Source organism: Pseudonaja textilis, chromosome 4 (genome assembly GCF_049901715.1).
Source record: "Pseudonaja textilis isolate UNSWEBS1 chromosome 4, rPseTex1.2, whole genome shotgun sequence".
NCBI lineage: Eukaryota > Metazoa > Chordata > Lepidosauria > Squamata > Elapidae > Pseudonaja > Pseudonaja textilis.
Window position 1 is genome coordinate 62775863 of NC_141993.1, and position 23055 is coordinate 62798917.

The 23055-nt window shown below is 33.6% G+C and overlaps 1 protein-coding gene across 2 annotated transcripts in view; it reads left to right on the top strand.

Moving 5' to 3' along the window:
- The window catches only part of NYAP2 (neuronal tyrosine-phosphorylated phosphoinositide-3-kinase adaptor 2), a 126783-nt gene extending 105857 nt beyond the window's left edge, over nucleotides 1-20926 (top strand). For both annotated transcript variants that reach the window (XM_087933220.1, XM_026701127.2), the window contains one exon: nucleotides 18191-20926. In XM_087933220.1, the coding sequence (XP_087789346.1) occupies nucleotides 18191-18418 (228 nt within the window). In that variant the 3' untranslated portion in view covers nucleotides 18419-20926. The remainder of the gene's footprint in view (nucleotides 1-18190) is intronic.
- The last annotated feature ends 2129 nt before the right edge of the window (nucleotides 20927-23055 follow it).

The window sequence follows — 23055 nt, forward strand, 5'->3', positions numbered from 1 at the left end:
AAATGGATGAAAGGAATTAAAAGGAGACCTAGCATTACAGTTGCTATGTTTTGTTGGTTGGCCTATAACATCCATTAAGAATAGTAAAAATAGAGTTACACGACTAACTTAAAACACTCAGTTTATATGTCTGAATGTAATAGCTGTAAATGAACCATCACCTGAAATTTCTAATGATAATTCAGGTGCACAATTTCTAGATGGGATGAAAACAGTTAGGAATTTATACATCCACCCAGTGTTAAGGATTCAGGGATACCATTTCACATATAAAACAGCTTTACTACTTTACTAATTGGACTTCACAATTGTAGATTTTTAGTTAAGCTTGAAATTAAAAAGTGTTTGAGCTCCCTTCCATTTTAGCTTTCTTTTATAAAAATTATATAATCTTCAGCATTTTTGTTTATACCAGTTTTGCAATTATCAATAATTTCATGTCAAATCTAGATGCTAAAATGTGGATTTATTATATGGGCACTGATACATCATCATATCATCATCTCCCAAATCTTTAGAGCATAAGTCTCAAACTCACGGCATCACGTTGCCATCATGTGATGTTTTGTGATGTTTTTTTCCCTTCACAGAGCTGGGATGGGTGTGGCCCCTGCTTTAGATAATCCTAGTGATTTATAACAGCAACCAAACAAAAACTTAACATCTGTCCTAAAATATACATATTACAAAAATAGAAATAGATAAGTGACAGTTAGGCTGCACCAAACACGAATGACAGAATAGTCAATGTTTCAAGGCACTCTGGGACACTTTTACCAATTTCTATAAGATCATCATCAAATGGTCCACTCTAGCATCCAGGGGACAATGGCAGCACTATGTAAAATAAATTTTCTGGCCTTATCAACCCCTCACTGTACTAGCTTAGGACATCACCAGTAGCTTTTTTCTGAGGGATGTCCTCAAAAGGTTGATTTAAGGCAGTTTTATAGCTTCTGTCTGCCTTATAAATGTGCCAAGAGATACAGAACCATTCTAAGTTGGAACTACTTTATTTATTTATTTTGTCAAATGCTTACAATATAATAGAAGTAAGAAGTATTTATTTAACTAATTAGCTTAAATTGTATCAAAATCCTACAGTATTGGTAAACAATGCAGGGTCCATGAAATAGGTTTAAAATTATCACAGCCATGAGCGCCAGTCATAAAGTTGACTACTGTGTTACAAACTGACTGTAACTTCTGTTCAAAGGCTGTCACATGTTCGTGCATTGCAAAAACCTAATAATATGGACATGAGGCCGTGAGCCATTGTAGCCAGATCCTCTCACTTCAAGAAGTTTTGCAACCCCAGAACTGAATAAAGATTTTCCTGCAGAAATGTTTCAATATGTTAGAAAAGGTCTCCTTAGAACTTGACTAGTTCTAGATTTAACCCATAATTGAAAAAGTTTTATACTATTTTATACTATAATGAACAAAAATAATTGTTGATAGGTTTCCAAAAATGTCAGAAAGCATTATTGGGGGCAATATACTGACTCTGTGAACCACTTAAAGAGGGCTGTAAAGCACTGTGAAGTGGTATATAAGTCTAAGTGCTATATCTATTGGTAAATGTATGTAATTTTTTTAAATGTTTCAAATAACTGTTGTGGGCCAATGGCTCCATCTTATGGCCAATGCCAAATATGCAGGGTTTTATTTTTATAAATTAGTTTTCTTCAACTTGGCTTCTCCAGGTATTTTGTAGTAGAAATCCTATTATTCCTAAATCACCATGACATAAAGCAGACTTACATAAAATTATAAGAAATTTTGCTGACCTGTCATTTAATACTTTAAAATTTTATTCTGATCATGACAGAAATTATCTTACTGCATTATAAGTCTGCTGGCTTTTCTTTATTTTTCTTGTTTTTAGTTATAACTCGGTTAAATAAATACTAATACTAATAATTAGTAATTGCTGGATTCTTTTGATATATTATCAATAAACTTGTAATTATTTTATTTTCAGCACAAATCCATACTTCAAACAGAATTGCCTAAAAATGGGGAAAAATCAAATCCTAATTTATGAAAGTTGATATTTTCCAGCATATTTTTTCTTGACATGGGATTTTTTTCTGCTTTTATTTTGGAAGAACACATACTATTAAAATGCAGTATTAAATAAGGAGAAATTTATTTCAAAGTGCTATAGTTCTTATTTTGGAATTAATACAAAAATGGGCACAGTTATTCTTTGGTTGCCTCTTAATTTTATGGTGCAGTTTTTGGATCAAAATCTGTGTACAGTAATATATTCTTAGCAAACTGCAAGCAGCGTATGAAAAAGGACAGCATAAGGATGCGTTTGTTAAGGAAAATGGATAGGAAAATGTATATATTGGGAGAAATGTATTCAGAAATGAATGTGCTTCATAAAACTGGATCTAAAATTTCAAGCAGCTGTTTACAATGCTATTGCTGCTAATAAGAGCACCATGATACTACAGAAATCATTTCTTGAGCCAGAAGTTAGTATCTGAACATAAGTAAACTTTGATCATAATTTAAAAATGCCCATCCCCATGAATAGTGCTTCTTTTCCTATCAATATTTCTGAGGTGTAAACCACATTTTCTAAAGAGCATAAATTATCTGGCCTTTCACTTCTTTCACATTTAAATTTTATTGTAGCTATTTTAAAAATGTTATTTCTCCCTCCACTTTCAAAGAAGGAGGCACTTCTATTCTTCTGCTTCTGAATGCAAGAGTTCCTTTTTAACTGTCATATTGTGCTGGACAAAAGCATTGAATGGCTTCTAATTTAGAGGTATGAAAATACCAACTGCAACTAGGATTGGGAAAGGAATTTCTAAGAAGCAAAAACAATGTTTTAATGTTTTCTTTAGATCCTTTAATTCTCCATCACTTTGAGTAATTGGAGACCTTCCCCAGCCTGATAGTATTTCGAGAACCAAATGGCCAACGGATATATGAGCCCATTAGAAGAATCAGTCTTATACCCTATCAGAAGGGTAGCTTTTTTGAAATTAAACTCTCTTTATATTTGCAGAATTTCTTAGCCATCATTGTCATTGCCACAATTCTGAGAATTAAATCTACATATCTAGAGGATGACAGGGTTGGGGGAAAATTGAGTGAAAATGACCTTAAAACTTAAAATCTCCATTGAGTCAGGCATGTGTTTTTCTTGGCAAGTGATTTGCCAGAGTTTTCTGGAATGCTTCTTCTAGAATCTTATCAAGTCTATAACCATAAGACTTTTTCATGGCCTCCATTTAAATAGTAACCATGTCTGACCCTACACAGCTTTTTGAATTTAGCCAAGGTTGACTCGGTACTTACCACTTTTAGAATTATTCTGTAAGTGCCTTTTGGGAGGTGGGATTCATTTGTAAAAGCAGCAGGAATTCATTCCTGCTGTTTTCTAATTCTATTGATATATGTGTCAGTGGCTACTGAAACTGTCAAGTGCTTCACTGAACAGCATAACTGTTAGAAGTGTCTGAATATTTGATTTGGAGTTTCAGCTGAAAGCAAATTAGCTTAAATCTCCATACTGAATTAATATTCTCAACTAAAATGCTTATTCTAAATATAAACATTAAATTCATATTCAGTATATTCAAACTTATTTAAATTGAGTTGACCTGATATGGACTACTTTGCACAAGTCCATGTGCACCTTTATAATCCAAATAATTATAAAAGAAAGAGTTCCAGTTTGAATGATTCAATCAACAGTTCAAATTGAATTAATGCAATGATCCCTATCAAATAGCTGCACAAGTAGTATCATGTATTCTTAATAAATATTAGATCTATCAAAGCAATGCCAAGAGAAGTAAAACTACCTGGGTCTAAAAAAATTATCCTTTTAAAAAATCTAAATCTAAATTATCCTTTAAAAAAATCTAAATCTTTGTATTTACAATACAGAGTGAGATCCTTGAAAGGAAATGAGAAATTTTAATTCATCAATCAATTTTTCTTTCATTTCATCTTTCAGTTTTTAAATTATATTATAATTAAATTAAATTCTATTCTATTCTGAAGATTGTTATATTTTGCCAATCAAAAACTTATACAAAAATTTGTAGAGATGCTAAAATTAGATGAAAAGAATGATTGGAACAATAGAGGCATTTTATTAGGATGAAAATCTTCAGTGAAGAGAGAGAGGGGGGGGGAGGGAGGGAGGGAGGGAGAGGGAGAGAGAGAGAGATGCATAGAAAATCATATACATTTGCATAAGAATTACAAACTGATGTTGAAGTAGGAGAACTAAAAATCTGAAAAATAAGAAACCTAATGAAATTGGATTTGAAAAAAAAAATGTAGCTGAGCTTATATGATTCAACGCATTCCCTTAAGAATAAAGATTCAAAAGCTTTCTGTCTAGATTAATGGATATATTAACTTCTCTTCAATGTATGTCTTGATGTTTTAACTGGTTCACAGTGAAAAAATATGCTTGGATTTGTTTTGTTCCTTTAATTGCATAAAATACACTTTCTTTTAAAAATGCTTCAAGGAGAAGAGAATTTCAAATAAATTCTTATGGATGGAGTTTTTTCACTTATTAAGAAGTGGCTAAAGAGAGTGTGTGACTATTCTGCATTTCATTTTATAATCACCCATATCCAGTGGTGGTATTCTACTGGTTCAGCCTGGTTCGGCAGAGCCAGTAGCGCCGATGAGCATCAGAGACCCAACCAGTTCTTTCTGATGCTCTGCTGTTGGGCCCACCTGCCTGACCAGGCTCCCATACTAATCTTTATGTCCTGCTTTTGAAGTGCAGCTGCTTTGTGCAGCACAGCAGATTGCCGCGCAGTAGCTGCTAAAGCAACAGGGAGAGTGCAGGATTACAGGAAGTGAGTCAAAACGCCACCAGCGCAAAGTGTATGTTTGGTGTGTGCATGCAAAGTGTGTGCACACGGGCAAAGTGCTCTCATCAAGCCACGCCCACCAAATTGGTAGTAAATTTTTTGGAAATGCACTACTGCCCATATCTATAGAGGACAGGTAGATTTCACTCTACCAACTCAGATTAATTGGCTTTTGCCAGCAGAGGCACACAGCATGATGCCTGGAGATAATACTGGTTACTTGAGAATCCCTGCAGCTGAAGCAATAGGTAGCTAGAAGAAAGACTTTCTCTTAGGAGGCAACAGCTGGAGTGCACAGCAGTACAGGTAGCCCTCAATTAAACCATTTCATTAAGTGATCATTCAAAATTACAGTGGCACTGAAAAAAGTGACTTACAACCATTTTTCACACTTACAACTATTGCAACATCTCCATGGTCATGTGATCAAAATTCCGATGCCTGGAAACTGACTCATATTTATCATAAGGTTATTTGATTGTGAGTCAGGGATTACCTGACTCGTATTTATGACAAGGTTATGTGGTTGTAAGTCAAGGATGACCTGTACAAAAGAAAAGAAAGCTAGGACACCTTATTTTCCTTGCCAGCAGCGATATGATTGGCCACATTGTACCCTGGAGACAGCAGTTTTCAAAATAATATACTGGTTTCCTACCTCTTATCTCTGTGCGTATGAGCTTAAAAAATGAAGAATTACTTTTTTTCTTTAGAACAGGCATGTACAAACTTGGCAACTGTAAAACTTATAGATTTCAACTCCCAGAATTCCCAAGCCAGCCAGCCATGGATCTTAAAGTTGCCAAGGATGGACCTTCCTACTTTAGAATGTCTCTTTTCCTTAAACATATTCAAAGAATGTTGCCACCATTTCTTTGCCAGCATATTTGGCAGGACATTTCAAAAAATGATTTATCCCAGCTGAGATTTAAAGTCAAGGGTTTTTTTCTCATGTTGTTTATAGGCTTGAAAATATTGATAAGTTCTTATAAAAATATGGCAAAAATAAATATTCACGCTTACCTATGGAGGATCTATACTATAATTGCTACAAAATTTCCATCAACTGAATGTCCACGGAATGAAAAAAAGCAAATAAAATTTACATTAATTGTAATAGTAGCAGAAGTAGAGACAACAATAACCTTAAGCCTAGAGGAATATACTGCTGTCATGTTCTGCTATTATTTCTCTTTTCTTGTCTATGAATTGCCACAATTCTGAAAGTGTAGACTTGTTTATTACTTCAGGAAACAATGATAAAACTTTATGGTTTCTTTTAAATATTCAAAAATATGGAGTGAGAATGTACAATTTTCTGGTGCCATAAGCAATGAAGAAAACCTAATCAGTTCATTATCAATATAGCCCGGATCTTGCTGAAATGTTGTACAGAAAACTTCATAGAGAAATCTGTTGGATCAGAAGATGAAAGCCAAGACAAGAGAAAAGGAAAGAGACAAGGATTCACTATCTGTAGTACTACACATAGTTCTACAGAATCTGTATTACAGAATCAATATGGGTTAAAAATGTGAAAAAGTGATGCTACAAAGAATAAGTCTCTCTGATACAACCTAAGATGATAGAACAATAATTCACATAGAATTATATACCATAATCTATGACTTACAGTATTAAATAAAGCATTATGGCAACATAGCACATTTTCTTGACAAAGCTTGTTAGTGAGTTCTCTGAACTACGTTTAAAAAGCTAATGAATTTGGTTATATCTGTATTTGATATTTCCACCATATTATCACATCTTATTGTCTTTGTTTTAGATTGGATTCTTATATTTTTGCTGATCTCTGTAAACATAGATTTCCATTTCACAACATACAATAAAACACATTTTCAAAATGCAAGGCATCCATATAACATGATGAATCACAAAAAAGAAAGTTATTTTAGAACTCGGCAATATGTATAAAACCCACCCGTTAAGCAAGATTATCATTTCAGACATAGTTCAGGCATAAATTTGTGATGGAGTTCCTTCAAATTCTCTTAATATAATAATTATATACTCTTAAAATTTATAATCTGCCCAATCTTTTTGCAGAATCTCAATGTAATTTTAACTAAGATTCTAAGATGTTAGATGATTTTATTTCAGTATTTTGGAGAGCCACGAGAGGGAGCAATTGGTCTTTTTTCTTTTAATACTATCTACCCCCCCCCCCAAAGACAACGGCTTGTATACTAACAATTTAGTTTTTAACCTAGCATTTTTAAATCTGCTTTCAACCACAGCAGCAAGCATTTAACTGCCTTATAGTTTTCTATTCAACTGATCTGAATTAGATAAGTTTCCTCATAAAAGTGTCAACACAGATTTCTTCCTCTGCTTTCCTTCTCATTTTAAAATAGAATAAACTGATTCTTCTTTTATGTAACATCTAGGAGTTGTGTGACTAATATTGGCACATAGAGAATACTGTCTGCCATGCAGACAAAGATGTATTTGTTGGGTGTTCCAGGAGATCCCTCTTAACAATTAGCTGGTCTAATAAAGCATATTTCTACAACTCATAAAAATACATCACCAATATTTTGATCGACAGCATGAACAGCTGGTCTGTTCTTAGAGTTTTCCTATCCCCTTTCCCCCATATATGTTGAAGACATTAAATTTTGACAAATGGACTACTTGATTGAATGTTGCCATCTTTAAATAGACATGATTTAAAAAAGAATTAAGTAGAGTTTCATACACAAGAAATCTGAGCTACTTTTGGTTGTTGAAATAATAATATACACTTTTGCCATGTATCTTTGGTTTGCAAGTTCTTTGAATTAGAATTCAAAGAATATTAATATTAGAATATTACATATGCAATTGTCCATCATATGAAAACCTGATAATCTGGAAATATAGATTATTAAGATAACTGAGACTAATTTCAAGCTGGCATGAACAAGAATTTCATGGCAGAAAAGACAGACCACAGATCTTCCTGAAAATTAGAACAATTAATCAGTGGAACAACTTGCCTCCAGAAATTGTAAATGCTCCAACACTGGAAGTTTTTAAGAAGAGATTGGATAACGTTTACCTGAAATGGTATAGGGTTTCCTGCCTAAGAAGGGGGTTGGACTAGAAGACCTCCAAGGTCCCTTCCAACTCTGTTATTCTAAATATTCAGGTCAATCTATGGCATTGTGGAAATGTTATAAGAATTCCCATAGAAGTCTCTGAAACTATTTATGATCAGCCAGTCAGATAGAAGCTGGAAATAACAGAAAGTAGAATGCAAATGTTTTGAAAATTGCTATATTTAGCTTAACTTTGAGGGCTCTTGAAGGACAGAAGGAAGATAAGTGTATAGTAGACAGTGCAACATTACGAGAAAACAAGAATTCAGCACATTCCTAAGACTGCAGAGAGAAAAGGTGTGTGTGTGTGGGTGTGTGAATAAGAATGCATAGAAATAGCTATTAAATTACTTGTAGTATCCTGTGGTTTCTTATCTTCTACACCTGCACTTCGAACTATTCAATCTCAGCAATATATACAATATATAAAGATTTAAATCAATTTTATATAGCTGTTTTTATCAGCCAACAAGTTAGTGACACAACAACACATTCTAAGACTGAGCCACTGAATGGAAGGGAACTTATGCCCTGTGGTAGAAGTGAACTTGTGTCAATTCAGTTTCAACAATATTTGTCATATAATTTGTCTGCATGTAGATGTGGCATACATGATCATGAACCTTTTCAGGAGGGTTCCTATAAGGTAAATGTAGTCTATTTATTCACAGCTTTGTTGCTTATAAGCCATTTTTCATATCTTTAGATGGATACATGGAGACTGGAAAGGACAGCAATATTGACTATTTTTACCCATTTCCTCCATTTAATGAAAGGCATTTTTAGAAAATCATCCTGTTATGCCTTTGGCAATGACAGAAATCCATCAGTTTTTTTATTAGAAAAACTATTCATTGGAATCCATTATTTGACTCATTTTATATTACAATTAATTGAATATTCTATGACAATTTGCAGCAAGAAATCACAGATAACTTTTTATCATAAGTAGCAACTCTTCAGGGTATGAAACAAGTTAATGTTTAATCCCTAATTTGGCCTTTCAGCAACATTTATTCAATTTCTTCAATCTTTTTCTTCTTCATGGTTTATAGTGCAGTTCTAGATAACCTTAAATACAGTTGCGTAACAAGTGCAATCTTAAGATAATTCCAATCACACTTTCTTAGACTTTTTTTCTATTCATAAATGTTTATATAAATATATGCTTTGCTTACAAGCTAATGTGCATATACACACACATAGAATCTTAAAACAATGTATAACAATTAAAGGTGCAATTATAGGAATATCTTCTTAGAATAAGACCTACTGAATCAATACAACTTAATAAATGTGTAAAGAATTGCAGTGCAACTTATTAAGAGAATTGTTGTTGACCATGTAGATATATTGTTTCATTGATTAATTTGAGATCAGATTTAACTTCCTGGATAAATGAAATTTTTCATTTGTGGAATCATTTTTTCCCAAAAAACCAAAATATGCTGATTAAAGTGTATTACTCATGTTTAATTTGGTGAAGCTATGCTTTAAGGCTTCCTTTTTTAAAGTATTGTCATTTACAAAAAGACTGGAAATTAGGTTGCTGACATTTTGAAGTTGTTGTTTTTTAGCAAGATAAAAAATAAATGACTTCCCGCCATATTGTTGAATTGCTTTCAAACAAATTCCCTTTTTCCACCTCTGTTTGAAATGTTGTGCCTTTGTTTCTTTTTTAGTGTACCTTTATGTTTAACTCAGGGCAATAATTTTGTAGAATATTATTCATACATTGAAGAACACAAGAATAAAAACTGATATAAAGCTGAAGCTTGTTAAAAAAAATGAGATCATGTGTCCTGTCCCTTGTCTTGTTAAGAAAAATAAAGAGCCAATTGAGAATATGATATAAATAGAACATCATTTGTTTCATCTCAGATACATTTCCATTTTGTTAAGAAATACCACATTTTTATCATTTTGATATGGAAATGCAGTGGATTTTCTGTATTTATCTGTGTGTGAGAGAGGGAGACACTACACATCGCACTGTGAAAAGATTCTGTTTTTATCACCATCACTTTGTTACATCACAGACTGATCTAGCCTTGTTGCCATGGTGATCATGATTTCATCAGATTCCCTCAAATGTTTATATAGCCTTATACAGTATATTGCACTTACAGCACCTGTATAGTACTTTGTCTGTATACTGTATGCCCATAATTATGTATATCTATTCACCCATGTATGTATGTATAGTTTGTTTATATATCTGTATATGTACATGTGTCTCTTCATAGTCTATCATTGAAATGTTTGAATTCTTCATATACATTATATGTAGTGTGCAAGTTATAATCAAGTATGGATGCCAGCACTCACTTTTGATAATTTATAATCTTCAGTTTGTCTTGTTGAACAATGAAAATAAAACTTTATGTATTTTAAATGAGAATTTTAAAATATGATTTCTTTTCTTTTTTTTAACCTCTACATTAACCCTTTAAATCCAGGAGTGGCTTATACAATTTCAGTTAAGCTCCCTACAGAATGGTGTTTCATATATATTCTCAGATGACCAGAAGAAAAAAACCTACATTTAAAACAAATATTAAGACCAGCAAGACCAAAGTAGTACTGATGAGATTTCCAGATAAAGAAAGCAAATATGTCATCAAGAGAAAATCAGTACAGAAACAACAAACTAAGGATTTCACTTGGCACCCTCTTGAGATGTATATATTCATGACTTTACATTATTTCTATGATATCCCATTACTAAACAAAAGATAACAGAACAGAAAAATAATAAAGCAATTCACACATTAATAAAATAAAAATTTATAACTTGACACAATGCATAATATACCCTAATATGTATCATTTATTTTGCTATTATATAAATACTTGTGCGTAGACAAAGACTGGCTACTTATATTATTAATACTGCTTATAGCTTACATGCAAGGCTTCGTTTTTAATCATTTTTTCCTTTAGCCATAGAGTTATCACATAGAAAGACTAACTTACTAACTCCCCCATTCCTGGGTTTTAGTTGGTAGATAAAAAAGAGGAGGAAATTGCTACCAAGAATTGGATTAATATGGGAAAATTATTATTAGTTGCCAGGTGTTTGAGGCATTGATCCTGATCATGCTCACCTGAGATTGCCTTCTTCCAAGGTTCTCAGCCTGTCCAACCAGTTGGAGCAGAATGGGCATGCTGCGGATCCCACCAGCCAAAGAGCTGGCAAAGACTAGAAGACAGGATTTTCCACAGTGGGCCCTGCTCTATGGAATATCCTCCCTTTGGAGATTAGAATGGCCCTGTTAGCTTTCTGTAAGGCCTTAAAAACCCGGTTGTGTTCTGAACTCGAGGCACTGAATGTGATCATTCACATTTCCTAGTATTTCTAACTAGCCAAGTGTCTAAATGTATATTTATTTTAGATACTTGAATTGTTTTAAAATGTTTTTAGTATTTTGACTGTAATTTATTTTTGAATTGTAAGCCATGCAGAGTCATTGAGAGGGGTAGTTACAGAAATTGAATAAGTAAGTAAATAAGTAAGTTCAAAGTAAAAAAAAATGATACACTAGACAAACCGTGACCTGTTGGGTCATTGGTTCAGAGGTATTTCCTTATCAGATTCCTCAATGTCTTCAACAATGGCAGAGCTGTTAATGTACCACCTTCAGGTTCTTTAAAATATAGGTAAATATTCAAAGATGTATCTTTCTTGAAAATAGCCTTTTTTCAACTGTATGGCAGAGTGAAACATCAGGAACTAACCACAGAAAAAGTTTGGTGACATTTTGTGTTATGTAATAACATTTTATGACATTTGCATTATGTGATAAAATGTTTTATGATAATTTTATGTCATAAGATGTTTTTTAAAGTTTTCCAAATTTTATGGGAATCATGATCACAGGATTTTGGATGCATTTTGTAAGTTAGCCTGTCTGAGGTATCTTGGTTCAAGAATAGTTGCTTTATGGTACACTGTTTCTCCTGGTTAAAGGTTACACAGAAACAGGGTTCTTTTTTTAGTAGCATATAGTTTATGGAATTATCATTTAAAACAGGGGTCTCCAACCTTGGCAACTTTGCTGGCTAAGGAATTCTGGGAGTTAAAGTCCAGAAGTCTTAAAGTTGCCAATTTTGGAGACTCCTGGTTTAAAAGACAGAAAATTCAATCAGTTCTGCATATTGTTACAGCTAGGCATTCTTATATTTTAAATAAAGTCATGAAAAACTTCTTGCCTGATCATTGTTTAACTTGAAGCTAGTTTCAGCTTTATTGGGCTGACACTGGATCACACATTTTTACCCATGGTTGACTAATCCATTGCATGCTGTTACTTTTTCTAAGAGCTAGACAAAATAAAGAATGCCATAACATGAGACAAGTAGAATATTAAGGAAACATAATCACAGGAATATCACTGATATCCTCCACAGATGGCCATTGTAATTCCTCTTTCTTCTGTAATGGTTCAAGATGAAAAAATAAAAAGAAACATAGCTGTATAGACATCCCAAAAACTCAGAAATTGATAGGCAAGTTTAAAAAATCCAAATGAAAACAACAATAAAACAAATATCATTACCAAACTAATTCTGAATTTTGGAACATTTGTCACTGTTTAGCACTTTGGGTAGACTATATCAAAATTAAATAAAAATGTATCTAGTATGTTGGAATTTGTCACAGTTCCCAGGACATCTCTTTTCACAGTAACTCACCAAGTAAATATTATTTGGAAAAATAGCTGTGGCCCTCCAGCTCCTAATATGTTTCCATAGTAATATACAATATATTTTGTCTCTATAGTTTTATTGCAACATCTCATTCCTCCAACTGGACACTTGCCACCAAAAGGCTCTAGATAAAAGCTTGGCCAGTCTCCGTGTTCTACTTATTGGACCTCCAGATAATCAATAACATCACACTTCACAGTGGGCACATTAGTGCTCTGAATCCTCCCAGTCTTTATTAGGAACTATCTGTACTAACATAAAACATACTTATTTTGTAAAGATAATATTTTCCACTACTTTAATGTTAATTATATTATTTATCCTTGAGGATTTTGTCCAGGTAGATTGTGCCTGGACAATAAATCATTGCAATCTCATGCATTTTCTTGCTGGAAGGAGGCCAAATCTTCACAAAAAGAGGTGGCGAGATAGGTGGTATGAGAGAAAAGGATTATCCATCCATCCATCCATCTATCCACCCAAAGGCACACACACAATATAACAACACAGACCCATACATACATACAATATAACATCAAGATTGAATGTGGACCTGGGACCAATGATTTACTCTTCCAATCTTTCAGACTCTTGTTGGAGCCCATGGAAATTTGGAAGAGTAAATCTCTGATCCCAGTGACTGATCCAGATTTGATCTTGCATCATTATCCCGAGACACATATATTTGCCTTCATTTATAATATAACAACAGCACAAGATTTTCCATCTCTGGGTTAATCATGTTGATGACTTGCTTCAGAAAACTAGATGTGGTCTCTAGATTATTTAACTCTTTAGTTTTTAGAATAGCACAGAGGAATGGATTTGGGAAACCAAGAACAATACTAATTGTGAAAAACATATTCCACTACACCTATTGTGGAATTCAAACATGGGAAACATAACCCCAATCCCTATCAGTTTAATGAGATTCATTCCAGGGATGAATAAACAATTTGATAATTCTTGAATGTTGAAGCATACTCATTATGATACAAAATTCTGCATTGGAAAGTGCTTGAACATCATTCCAAAACTAAAAATATTTTTCAGGAAGTTTGGAAATGAAATGTATAGAATCAGTGTATATCACGTATACAGTATATTATAAACTGAATCTCTATGGAGATTCTCTATCATCCAGGACATGGTTGTCCCAAAGATGCTTTTTCCAAAAGGCAATTGAACTTTCTTGTCCCCCCCGCCCCATGAGGATGTATTAATTTCTTTTTAAATAAGCACAATGGTATCTAATAAGATTGAAGTATTAACTTTTGTTGAATAAACTATAATCTAGTATTTATTTACATTTTTAATATTTAAACTGTTTTCAATTTTACACACATTCCTTATTCCATTCAGTCTTTAAAAATTCCAGTCGTAAATTGATTTATTGATAACAGGTGTTTATAAAAATGATTTTTAGTAGGGAGGGTCTAATAGGATTTAATTACTGCTTCTTATAATGCAGGTGCATCTATCTTGAATTAATATAAAAGGACTAATTTTGTAATCAATTAATTAGCATTTTGCTTCAAAATATAATTTTCCAGCATTAGTGATTAACTGATGTTTTAAGGGGTTGATTAATAAATGGCATGACTGAAGTTCTTTGGGTTATGGTGAACTGTCACAAAGAAGAGTGAGCCAAACTATTCTCCAAAGCACATGAAGACAGGACAACAAGCAATGAAGGGAAACCAATCAAGGAGAGAACCAACCTAGAACTAAGGGGAAAAATTGACAGTTAGAACAATTAATCAGTGGAATGACTTGCCTCTAGAACTTGTGGGTGCTCCAGTACTGAAAGTTTTGCCTGAAATATTATAGGGTTTCCTGACTGAGCAGGGAGTTGAATCTGAAGATCTCCAGGGTCCCTTCCAACTCTGTTATTCTGTTCTGTAATTGTTCAACTTATAAAAAATACAGTGGAGACATCCACGTTGTTGCTATTTACCAAAAATGTAAGTATGCTATGATTGTAAGAAGGTAGAAATTTGCTTCATAATTTCACATGTCTGTTGTCTTCTAAATTCTGAAGATAATTCAAAGAATTATTAAGCATTGATATAAATGCTAAAGATTATCGAAACACAGAAGCAGAAACTTATACTATGCAATGCTTATCCAATGAGGGAAATAGGCAAATGCATTCTCCCTATGTGACAAGTGTATTTAAAGGACTTCGGGACACTGTTGATTTTCCAGTGCGGTTAAAAGCAGTTTGCTGGGCAGGGAAAAGAGTATTTTCATGTGTGCAAAATGACCCTCATTTCAGAAAGTGGAAAGATGTTTACCACAGCTTTAATTACAGTTCTCACAAGCAGCTGATGTAGTATACTGCCTGGATTTGAATACTGTACATCATCAGCCTCCTTGCTGTCTACAAATCCTTACTCCCATCAGCTAAAAAAGCTGAACAGGAACTACTAGGAATGGTAAAAAGAAACACATTATGATGTGAACTAGTCCTGTTCTTATCTTCAAGCCATAGATAAGATAGATGACTCTCTAGTCCCCAAGCTGGACAAGGCTGTGAGGTCTCTCCCTACAATGGCCTACTGTAGATTCTCTCGTGATCTAACAGCATAAGATAACATAAAACAGCAAGGGTCTTGTAAAATAGAGCAGCTCAAATTCTTTGAAAGTTTTTCTGCATAGCAAATATTGGAGAAGAAGTTGCTTAGTAGTCTCAGCTTCCCCAGTCCTGCATAGAAATTGATATTCCACATGTGGGATCTTGGTATGAATGGGGAAAACATAGAGGTACTTCAGAGAAATGCTCTTGTGCATGAGAATATTCCCAGCACTTATGCACATCTCCAGTTGTCATGGAATCATCAAAAGTATGTAGGTAGACTGCTACCCAATGTGCAACATCCACTGCTATAAGGAAACACAAGGGATCTATATCTATATCTATATCATCTATATCTATCCATCATGTGCACTGTGCGCACATGTAAAAAAAACCTTAAGCCACTTTTTTTCCTGCTTTTTCAACCTTAGCTGTGCTGTGTAAAGCAGCTGAGGTTGAAAAAGCAGGAAATAAAGGTCAGGTAAGAGCTTGGGCAGGTGGGTGGGCCAAACAACAGCAAACACAGAACCAGTTCGTTGTTTGCTGCTCTTCAGAGCTACCGGTTCTATAGAGCTGGGCAGAACTGGTAGCATCCCACCCCTGTATCTATCAGAAGTATTGGCTAACTAACGAAGACCTAAACATCTTCTTTTCAACAAATGATTGGCAAACATAAGAGTTCATGGAGCCAAGTCCCACAGAAAAATAAGATAACTTTAGCTAATGATTAATTGTAACTATTCATTTTCTAGCTTTTATTTCCATCATTTCTGACTCAAGGTCATGCTTGGGACATAATGCAGGGATCTGGACCACTAAATTTAAAAACTTATTCTGGGCACATTCTTATGGTTGGAAGTCAGAGAAAGCATTTAATTTATTTATTTACTGGGCTTCTATGTTATTTTAGTTGGCATCAACTCTAAGCAAAGAAGTTCAAAAAATTGTAACACTTTACTGTCAATTGCTCAGATTTTTGCAACTCACTTGTGGTAGCTGCACTAAACTCCATTTTCTTTGTATTGGTATTTGTTTGTTTACTTCATACAATCCAGAAGTGTTTCCATATTTTTAAGTTGTGTTGTATTTGCATATTTATCTACAAACTTGTGAAGGTTAGCCTATTTTATGAAGTATCTTCAATTCTTTTAGTGCTGAAGACAACAAAGAAGAATCATATCTTGAAATGTAGATAATATGAAGTAACGTTTCATTGAAATGAACTAGCAATAAAAGTATGATTCCGGGCATATAATTAAATCAGCTAATCAGTGAACCTGATTGATTAATTATACATTAAAAGATTGAAATTACATGTTGAGGTATGCAGCATTAATGTGGACAATACTTATAAGTAGATAGGATTTCACTATAAGCAAAGAAATATTTGTGTTAATACTTAATTTCTTGTTTGAATTATGGTGTCTGAAATTTAAAACCTTGGGTAGGTTATTCCTTTACTTTATTTGAGAACTCAAGCAAGAATCACCTGAAGCCAGAGCTTTCTGAGTGAAGAAATGTTTTGCTCATAATGGGAAAAAAATGGGAAATCAAGGAATCAACACTGGGAATGAAGTTCCAGAAAATAATTTAACCTTATTGCATAATTGTCTTTCTGTGATATAGACTTTTTTGCAGAACAAAACCTTGATAAAATACCACTACTAATATGCTGGAGATGAAAATATGGTTGGGAGAGAAAAGGAACAGGGTAACATCTTAAGAATCCTAAAAGAAATTCCAGGCACTATGGAGTTCAGGTTATAAACATTAATACCCCCAATACAGGAAAAACAGTAAAATAAATATGTGTTAAACTGAGAACTTTCATTGCAGCACATGCAGCTATAGGTAAGTCATACCTTACTAGTTTTTCCCCAGATAAATAGCAATGATTTATATATATAGTGTCAACCAGTGGTGGAATTCAATTTCTTTTTACTACCGGTTCTCTGGGCGTGGCTTGGTGGGTGTGGCAGGGGAAGGATACTGTAAAATCTCCAGTCATCAGAGGTGGTATTTGCTGGTTCTCTGGACTACTCAAAATTTCCACTACTGGTTCTCCAGAACTGGTTAGAACCTGCTGAATATCACCTCTGGTGTCAACTAATAAAATGATTGCTGGGATCCTGACATAGAGCATGAATCAGAGCGGGGTGTTTAATATATTTTCATTCTGAAGATTCTATGTGCTTATTTTTAAAAAACAAATAATTCTTATTGTTAGTTAGATGCAAACCTACCAACTTTAAGCCAATTAGCACAACATATGATAATTACACTGCAGCTGGGCATTGTTTGAAGGAAAGTTTCAGTAACTTTCCATTAAATAGATTTGATATCTGAAATGTTCAGATAAGTTGCTTGGTTGTTCAAATATCAAAAATTAATCTGACATAACTGACAAATGAATTAGATAGCTGTGCCACTAGAAGTTAATACTGAATTTGTAAATTGATTTTTTTATTTATAAATGCATCATATTCTATCTATGGCAGATATTTTGTCTAAACTTATTTAGGACATATTATAGTTTAGTAACAGGCATTTTCTTTGAAGTGCAATTTTTCAAATAGGCATTCTGTCTCCTATAGTCTTATTTTAGTTCAGATTTTTTTATAATGAATTAAATTCTTGTCTACACTACACTGCAACCTAGATTCAATTTTAACCATATCTCCCATAACTGCAATCAATAGATTCATGGAACTTGGATTCAGTTTGGGGAAGGGTAATCTAGAATAATGCACATTTACAAAGACTACAAAATTATAGTTACCCATTTATACATCTTAAGTTATTCTTCTATATGTTGTCCTTCATTTCATTTTATTTCACTGTTTTAAAGATCCCCTCAAGTAACTGTTTCCTGATTTTTCTCAAGAAGCCAGTACCATTCCTCAACCATGTTTAAATCTTCTGCCTTTTTTAAATAGGTGACATGCATGCAGTGGTTGCATGGAGACCATACAATGCTGGAAATGATTGAGAAAAAACGATGCCTGTGCAAAGAAATCAAGGCAAGACAGAAATCAGAGAAAGGACTTTGCAAACAAGACAGCATGCCTATCTTGCCAAGTTGGAAAAAAAGCACAGGAACCAAGAAATACAGTCCTCCTCCATATTCCAAGCAACAAACTGTTTTCTGGGATACTGCAATATGATACGTCCATGGGGATTACCTTCCACACATTCCCGAAGACTGCACTGTCAGACTACCTTTCTAGAAAGGTAGTTGCTAGAATCTAATTTCTGGTGAAGAACTACCTAGGGAGAAAGCTTACTAAAATGGTACCCTCCTGTCCATCAGACCCAAGTTTATGTCTCCCACAGAAATGAAGGCATGCACCTTTTCTGAGGATTCTTTTGGACCAAGAAAAAGAGTAAGATGTAAATATTTTACAAATCTCTTTAAAAGAAAACCCAAGTTAATACACTTTTTTCAAATATAATGCAAATATGTATGAAATGTTTTAATTGTGTACTCTTTTAACTTTTTTCTGTGTTACGTATATGTTTTTATTTTCGCATCTGCCCAATTTAATATCTTTACAAAAGCATGTGGATGTACATTTTTGGTTCAACAGTAAAATATTCAACTCAATCTGGTGCTAGGGCTGAAGTCATTAAATAAAGATTCATGTGGATTTGTTAGATGCATTTTCTATAAAAAGTCCTAGAATCTAAGTGCAAATAATGCAGGTAAAACAGTATTTGCTTGGATGCTCAATGTGATTGTTCTGCACATTTTTTTAAAAAGAGTGTGTTCGTTAGTATACAAAACATCAATTTCATATTTCATAAATATTAATTTATTTAGAAAGATGGGCAAAATCACTTGCACCAATCTCCCTCATATGGCTGGAGAGTTGATCGAGGTATTTGATGGATATCCTCCAAAAACCTTTGAAAACAGATGCTAGTCAAGGAACATTCCCACTAAACACTGTTCAACTGCATAGATTAGCAAACTTTAATTGTTGATTCAGTCCACATTTGTCAGTTCGGTCCAATTTTATTGTTTCAAATGATTTCCAAAAATAAAATCAATTTTAAATTTATTTGAACAGATAATTTAAAATGCATCTAGATCAAATCTCTAAATCAAATATTTGCACAATCCTTGTGCTCACTTTCCTTAAAGAGAACTAGTGGTAGGGAGAAGATAACTGGAAGTGAGTCACCTCTCCCTTCCCATACAGATTATCAGTTAGCAGGCAACTCTGCTTGCTAGTTTAGCTTTGCAGTGTATAAAATATGCAAAAATGCTGCATATTGACCAATGGATTTGGATGTGAGACTCTTGAAAGCATTGATCGTTACTTACATTGATCATTACTTAGAATAAAGATAAATGCAAGGGGCATCTGCACATAGAAATAGGCTTCTTGACATGGATTACATTACTGGATCAGGGTAAATATCTTTAGCAATGCCAATAAATTAGGGTGATTAAACATGTATATGTCTTGTACATGTACTACCTTTATGGAGAACTTTTCTTCTTCTATTGAAATGATTTGCGGAGACCAGGGTTCACTGTGACTAAATATTGTACATCACATGAGTTATTTGTTTTCTGCCATTTTTTAGACATTTAAAATGATTCATTTGTTTTGTGTTGTTGAAGATAAAAGTAACACAAATCTGTTCACAATGTTCATGTTCCTTTTGTAAGATACTACATTTCATGTCTAGGTAGAATAAGTTAGTGTAAAGTCTCACTAAAGTCAATATGAAAGGTTGACTTCATCTTGGGATATCTGACCCTTGGGTTGGATCTGTAGAGCACATTTCTCTCAAGTCGCACAATGTCATATTCCTGGTTGATCCTGTAATTGGGTCATAGTCCTCTGTGACATCACACCCATCTTACTAGACTATAATGTCATGACCAAAGAATTATGGCCTCTTGGTTTTAACAGGAGAAAGAGATGGTTTATATTCTGGATAAGAGGGTGAGATTTGTGCATTAAAGTATCTTCCAGAAGGCACTGTGTAGGATAAGATTTAAAAAGAATCCATATTGCTGTAGAGTTGATGTGATCACATATATTTTATATATTTAAATTTTTATCTATGCTTCTAAACATTTGGCAGCATGAAAAGGGTCCTCTTTTAAGAATCATTTTAAGAATATTATATTCTCTGAAAAGAAAAAAAGTGTCATTGGAATTTATTATCATATTGGCTTTTTAGTTTAAAATTATATTGACAGCATGCCACAAGAGCAACTGCTGAACAATAAGACCAAAAAAAAAAAAAATCATAAAATTTTACTAGGTTATTTTGTACTATATTGCTGAAATCAATGATTACTTTATCAATAGTAGTTTCTTTCCAGATTGAAATAAAAATAAAGTTTTTAAATATTTTATAACTAATGAATATTTTAATGTCCAAATTGATGCTTTCTGTATCAGATATTAAAAAGTGAAGGGTTTATAAGTGTGTATAGTAGGATGTTTAAGCAAGATTATTTATGTTTTATCAATATCATTAACACAGGGACAGATGTTTAAATTCATATTGTCACATTGTGCATATGCAACAACTGAATTGGGTATGTGGTTCACCTGCTCATGTGCACTCATGACCCATGTCAGAAAACTGTTTCAAACATATAGAAGGAATTTTTCATTTCCAAAAAAGAAAATTTTACTTAATTTTTTTTTAAATGCTCTTATTTTCTTAAGAAAGAAAATGTTGAAATAGCTGTTTGGAAAACCTGCAAAATGTATCCATTCTTCTGAAGCACACAAAATTTTGTTATCTGGAATGTCTTTAAAGAATTGTCTGAGGACTTGTTCCCCAAAGGTATAATACACAATACACAACATGTGGACCAGAAGAAGCTGCTGAATCCCAACAATCCCAACAGGTCTGCTAACATGCCTGATACTGAGGACTGCTGGGAGCTATACGAAGGCCATAAATTATGTACCTACTGGATCTCCTAAGAAGTCTGGCCTGGTTCTAGATTTGCAATTAATCAGAAATCCATTGAGCACAGACCAACTTGATGTAAGTTGAGCATTATGTCTCCCTAGTTTGTTCTGACTTGGAGTTGAGCCTGAGAGAAAAAAGTTTCAATTCTTTCCTTCTTCCCGGCTAAGTTCTTGCTCTTCAATGGCTCCTTTTTACATGTTTCCTGCTTGTCCACAGCCCTTCTTTATATACCATTTTGCTCACTGATCCAGAGAAGAAAAATAAGTTTATATGTTCTCAACTATTACCACATATGTTGTTCCCAGCTTGTTGCAGAGGAACTTGTCAAAAACCCACTCCATTCTTTTGTTAATCTTACAGTATTATCAACCCATCCGCTTCATCCATGAAGCCTCCAAGGACAACATGGAGAATGACTCTCTGAGAGTCTCTTTCCACTTCCTAGTCCACAACACATGAATACTGAATGCATATCAATGTTATAACACAATCAGGCAAAAAGAGTATTGGAAAATGAATTGATTGGCAGAGTATTTATCAGGAATGCTAAAAATGACTTGGTTGCAGATGTTCCAGCAGCTGCTTTTTTGCCATAAGATCTACTCCATCAGTCAAACAAAAATGGAAGAACTGACATTGTGATTTTGGTTTATATGATCAAGACATGCACGGATATCATTAAGCAATGATCACAGGTTTCATAGATTTGGCTTTGTGCCATTTCTTCACATATTTCTCCAATTTCTCCTTTGCATAATAGAGTAAACCTGTTCGGTTTCATGTTCTGATTTAACATTTTTCATATCATATTTTATGCTACACCAACTCTATTCTATTTTTAAGTCTGACCCTTATATGTCACACTAATAATTCAGTGTTGGTTCTCATGCACTGTTCTTGAAGTGCACTTAAAAGTGCCCGGACTGACTAGAGAGTGTACTTCATTCTGTACACTATTTTATTCCAGAGTTATTCATCGAATAATATCCATGTGTGTTGAGTTTCAATTTATGGTGCTTGAAGTAGGTGGGGATGATAAACAACAATAAAAAATCTCCCTTGCTTTATTCTGTTGAGACAATTGAAAACTTCATGTGATTTTTCATTTTCTTTTACATTGTCATTGCAGTTGCCTACTAACAATGTTACAGCCTTTCTTGATATTACAACTAGCATCTCATGTAATCTTCCATAACATTTCTCAGCGTCTTCCTCCAATTCACCTATAGTAAATTCATATACTAATGTAACATTGATGTTTATGAAATAGTAATTAATTTGTCTTTTAATACTTATATGTCTTTTTACATATCACTGTCACTCTAGACAAAGCCTGAATAAATTATTGCATATCATTTGTATTTAAGTGGCATTCTCCATTCTACCTAAGTTTTCTTACTAATAAAACATTCAACTGGTACACTTCATCTTCATTTTGACAATCTCAAGTTTTCTTTTGTTCCTGATTCTCATATCCGGTATTCTGATTGCGGTACTGGCACCATCAATACCCAAGAATTCTTTGCAATTCTGATGAGGCCATATATTGTGGTATACTTCTTGAAGGTCTATACTCTTCCTAGCACAAATGGAACACATGAGTTTTCAAATCTGGTGAACTCAGCTAAATGTTACAGCAATGTTCATGAAGTTTGATTAGTTGCATAATCTTATTCTGGCCTTAATTCTGGAATTATTTTGTCAAATTTTAAAAATAACGCCTATAGCATAACTACCCAACCCTTCCTTTCTGTGAATCAATCACTCATAGCTTCGTCTCTTCTTCTTTCAATTATTTTAACCCTATCAAGAGTTTTTAAATCAGCATTTAAACCCACACAAAGCTGGCAAT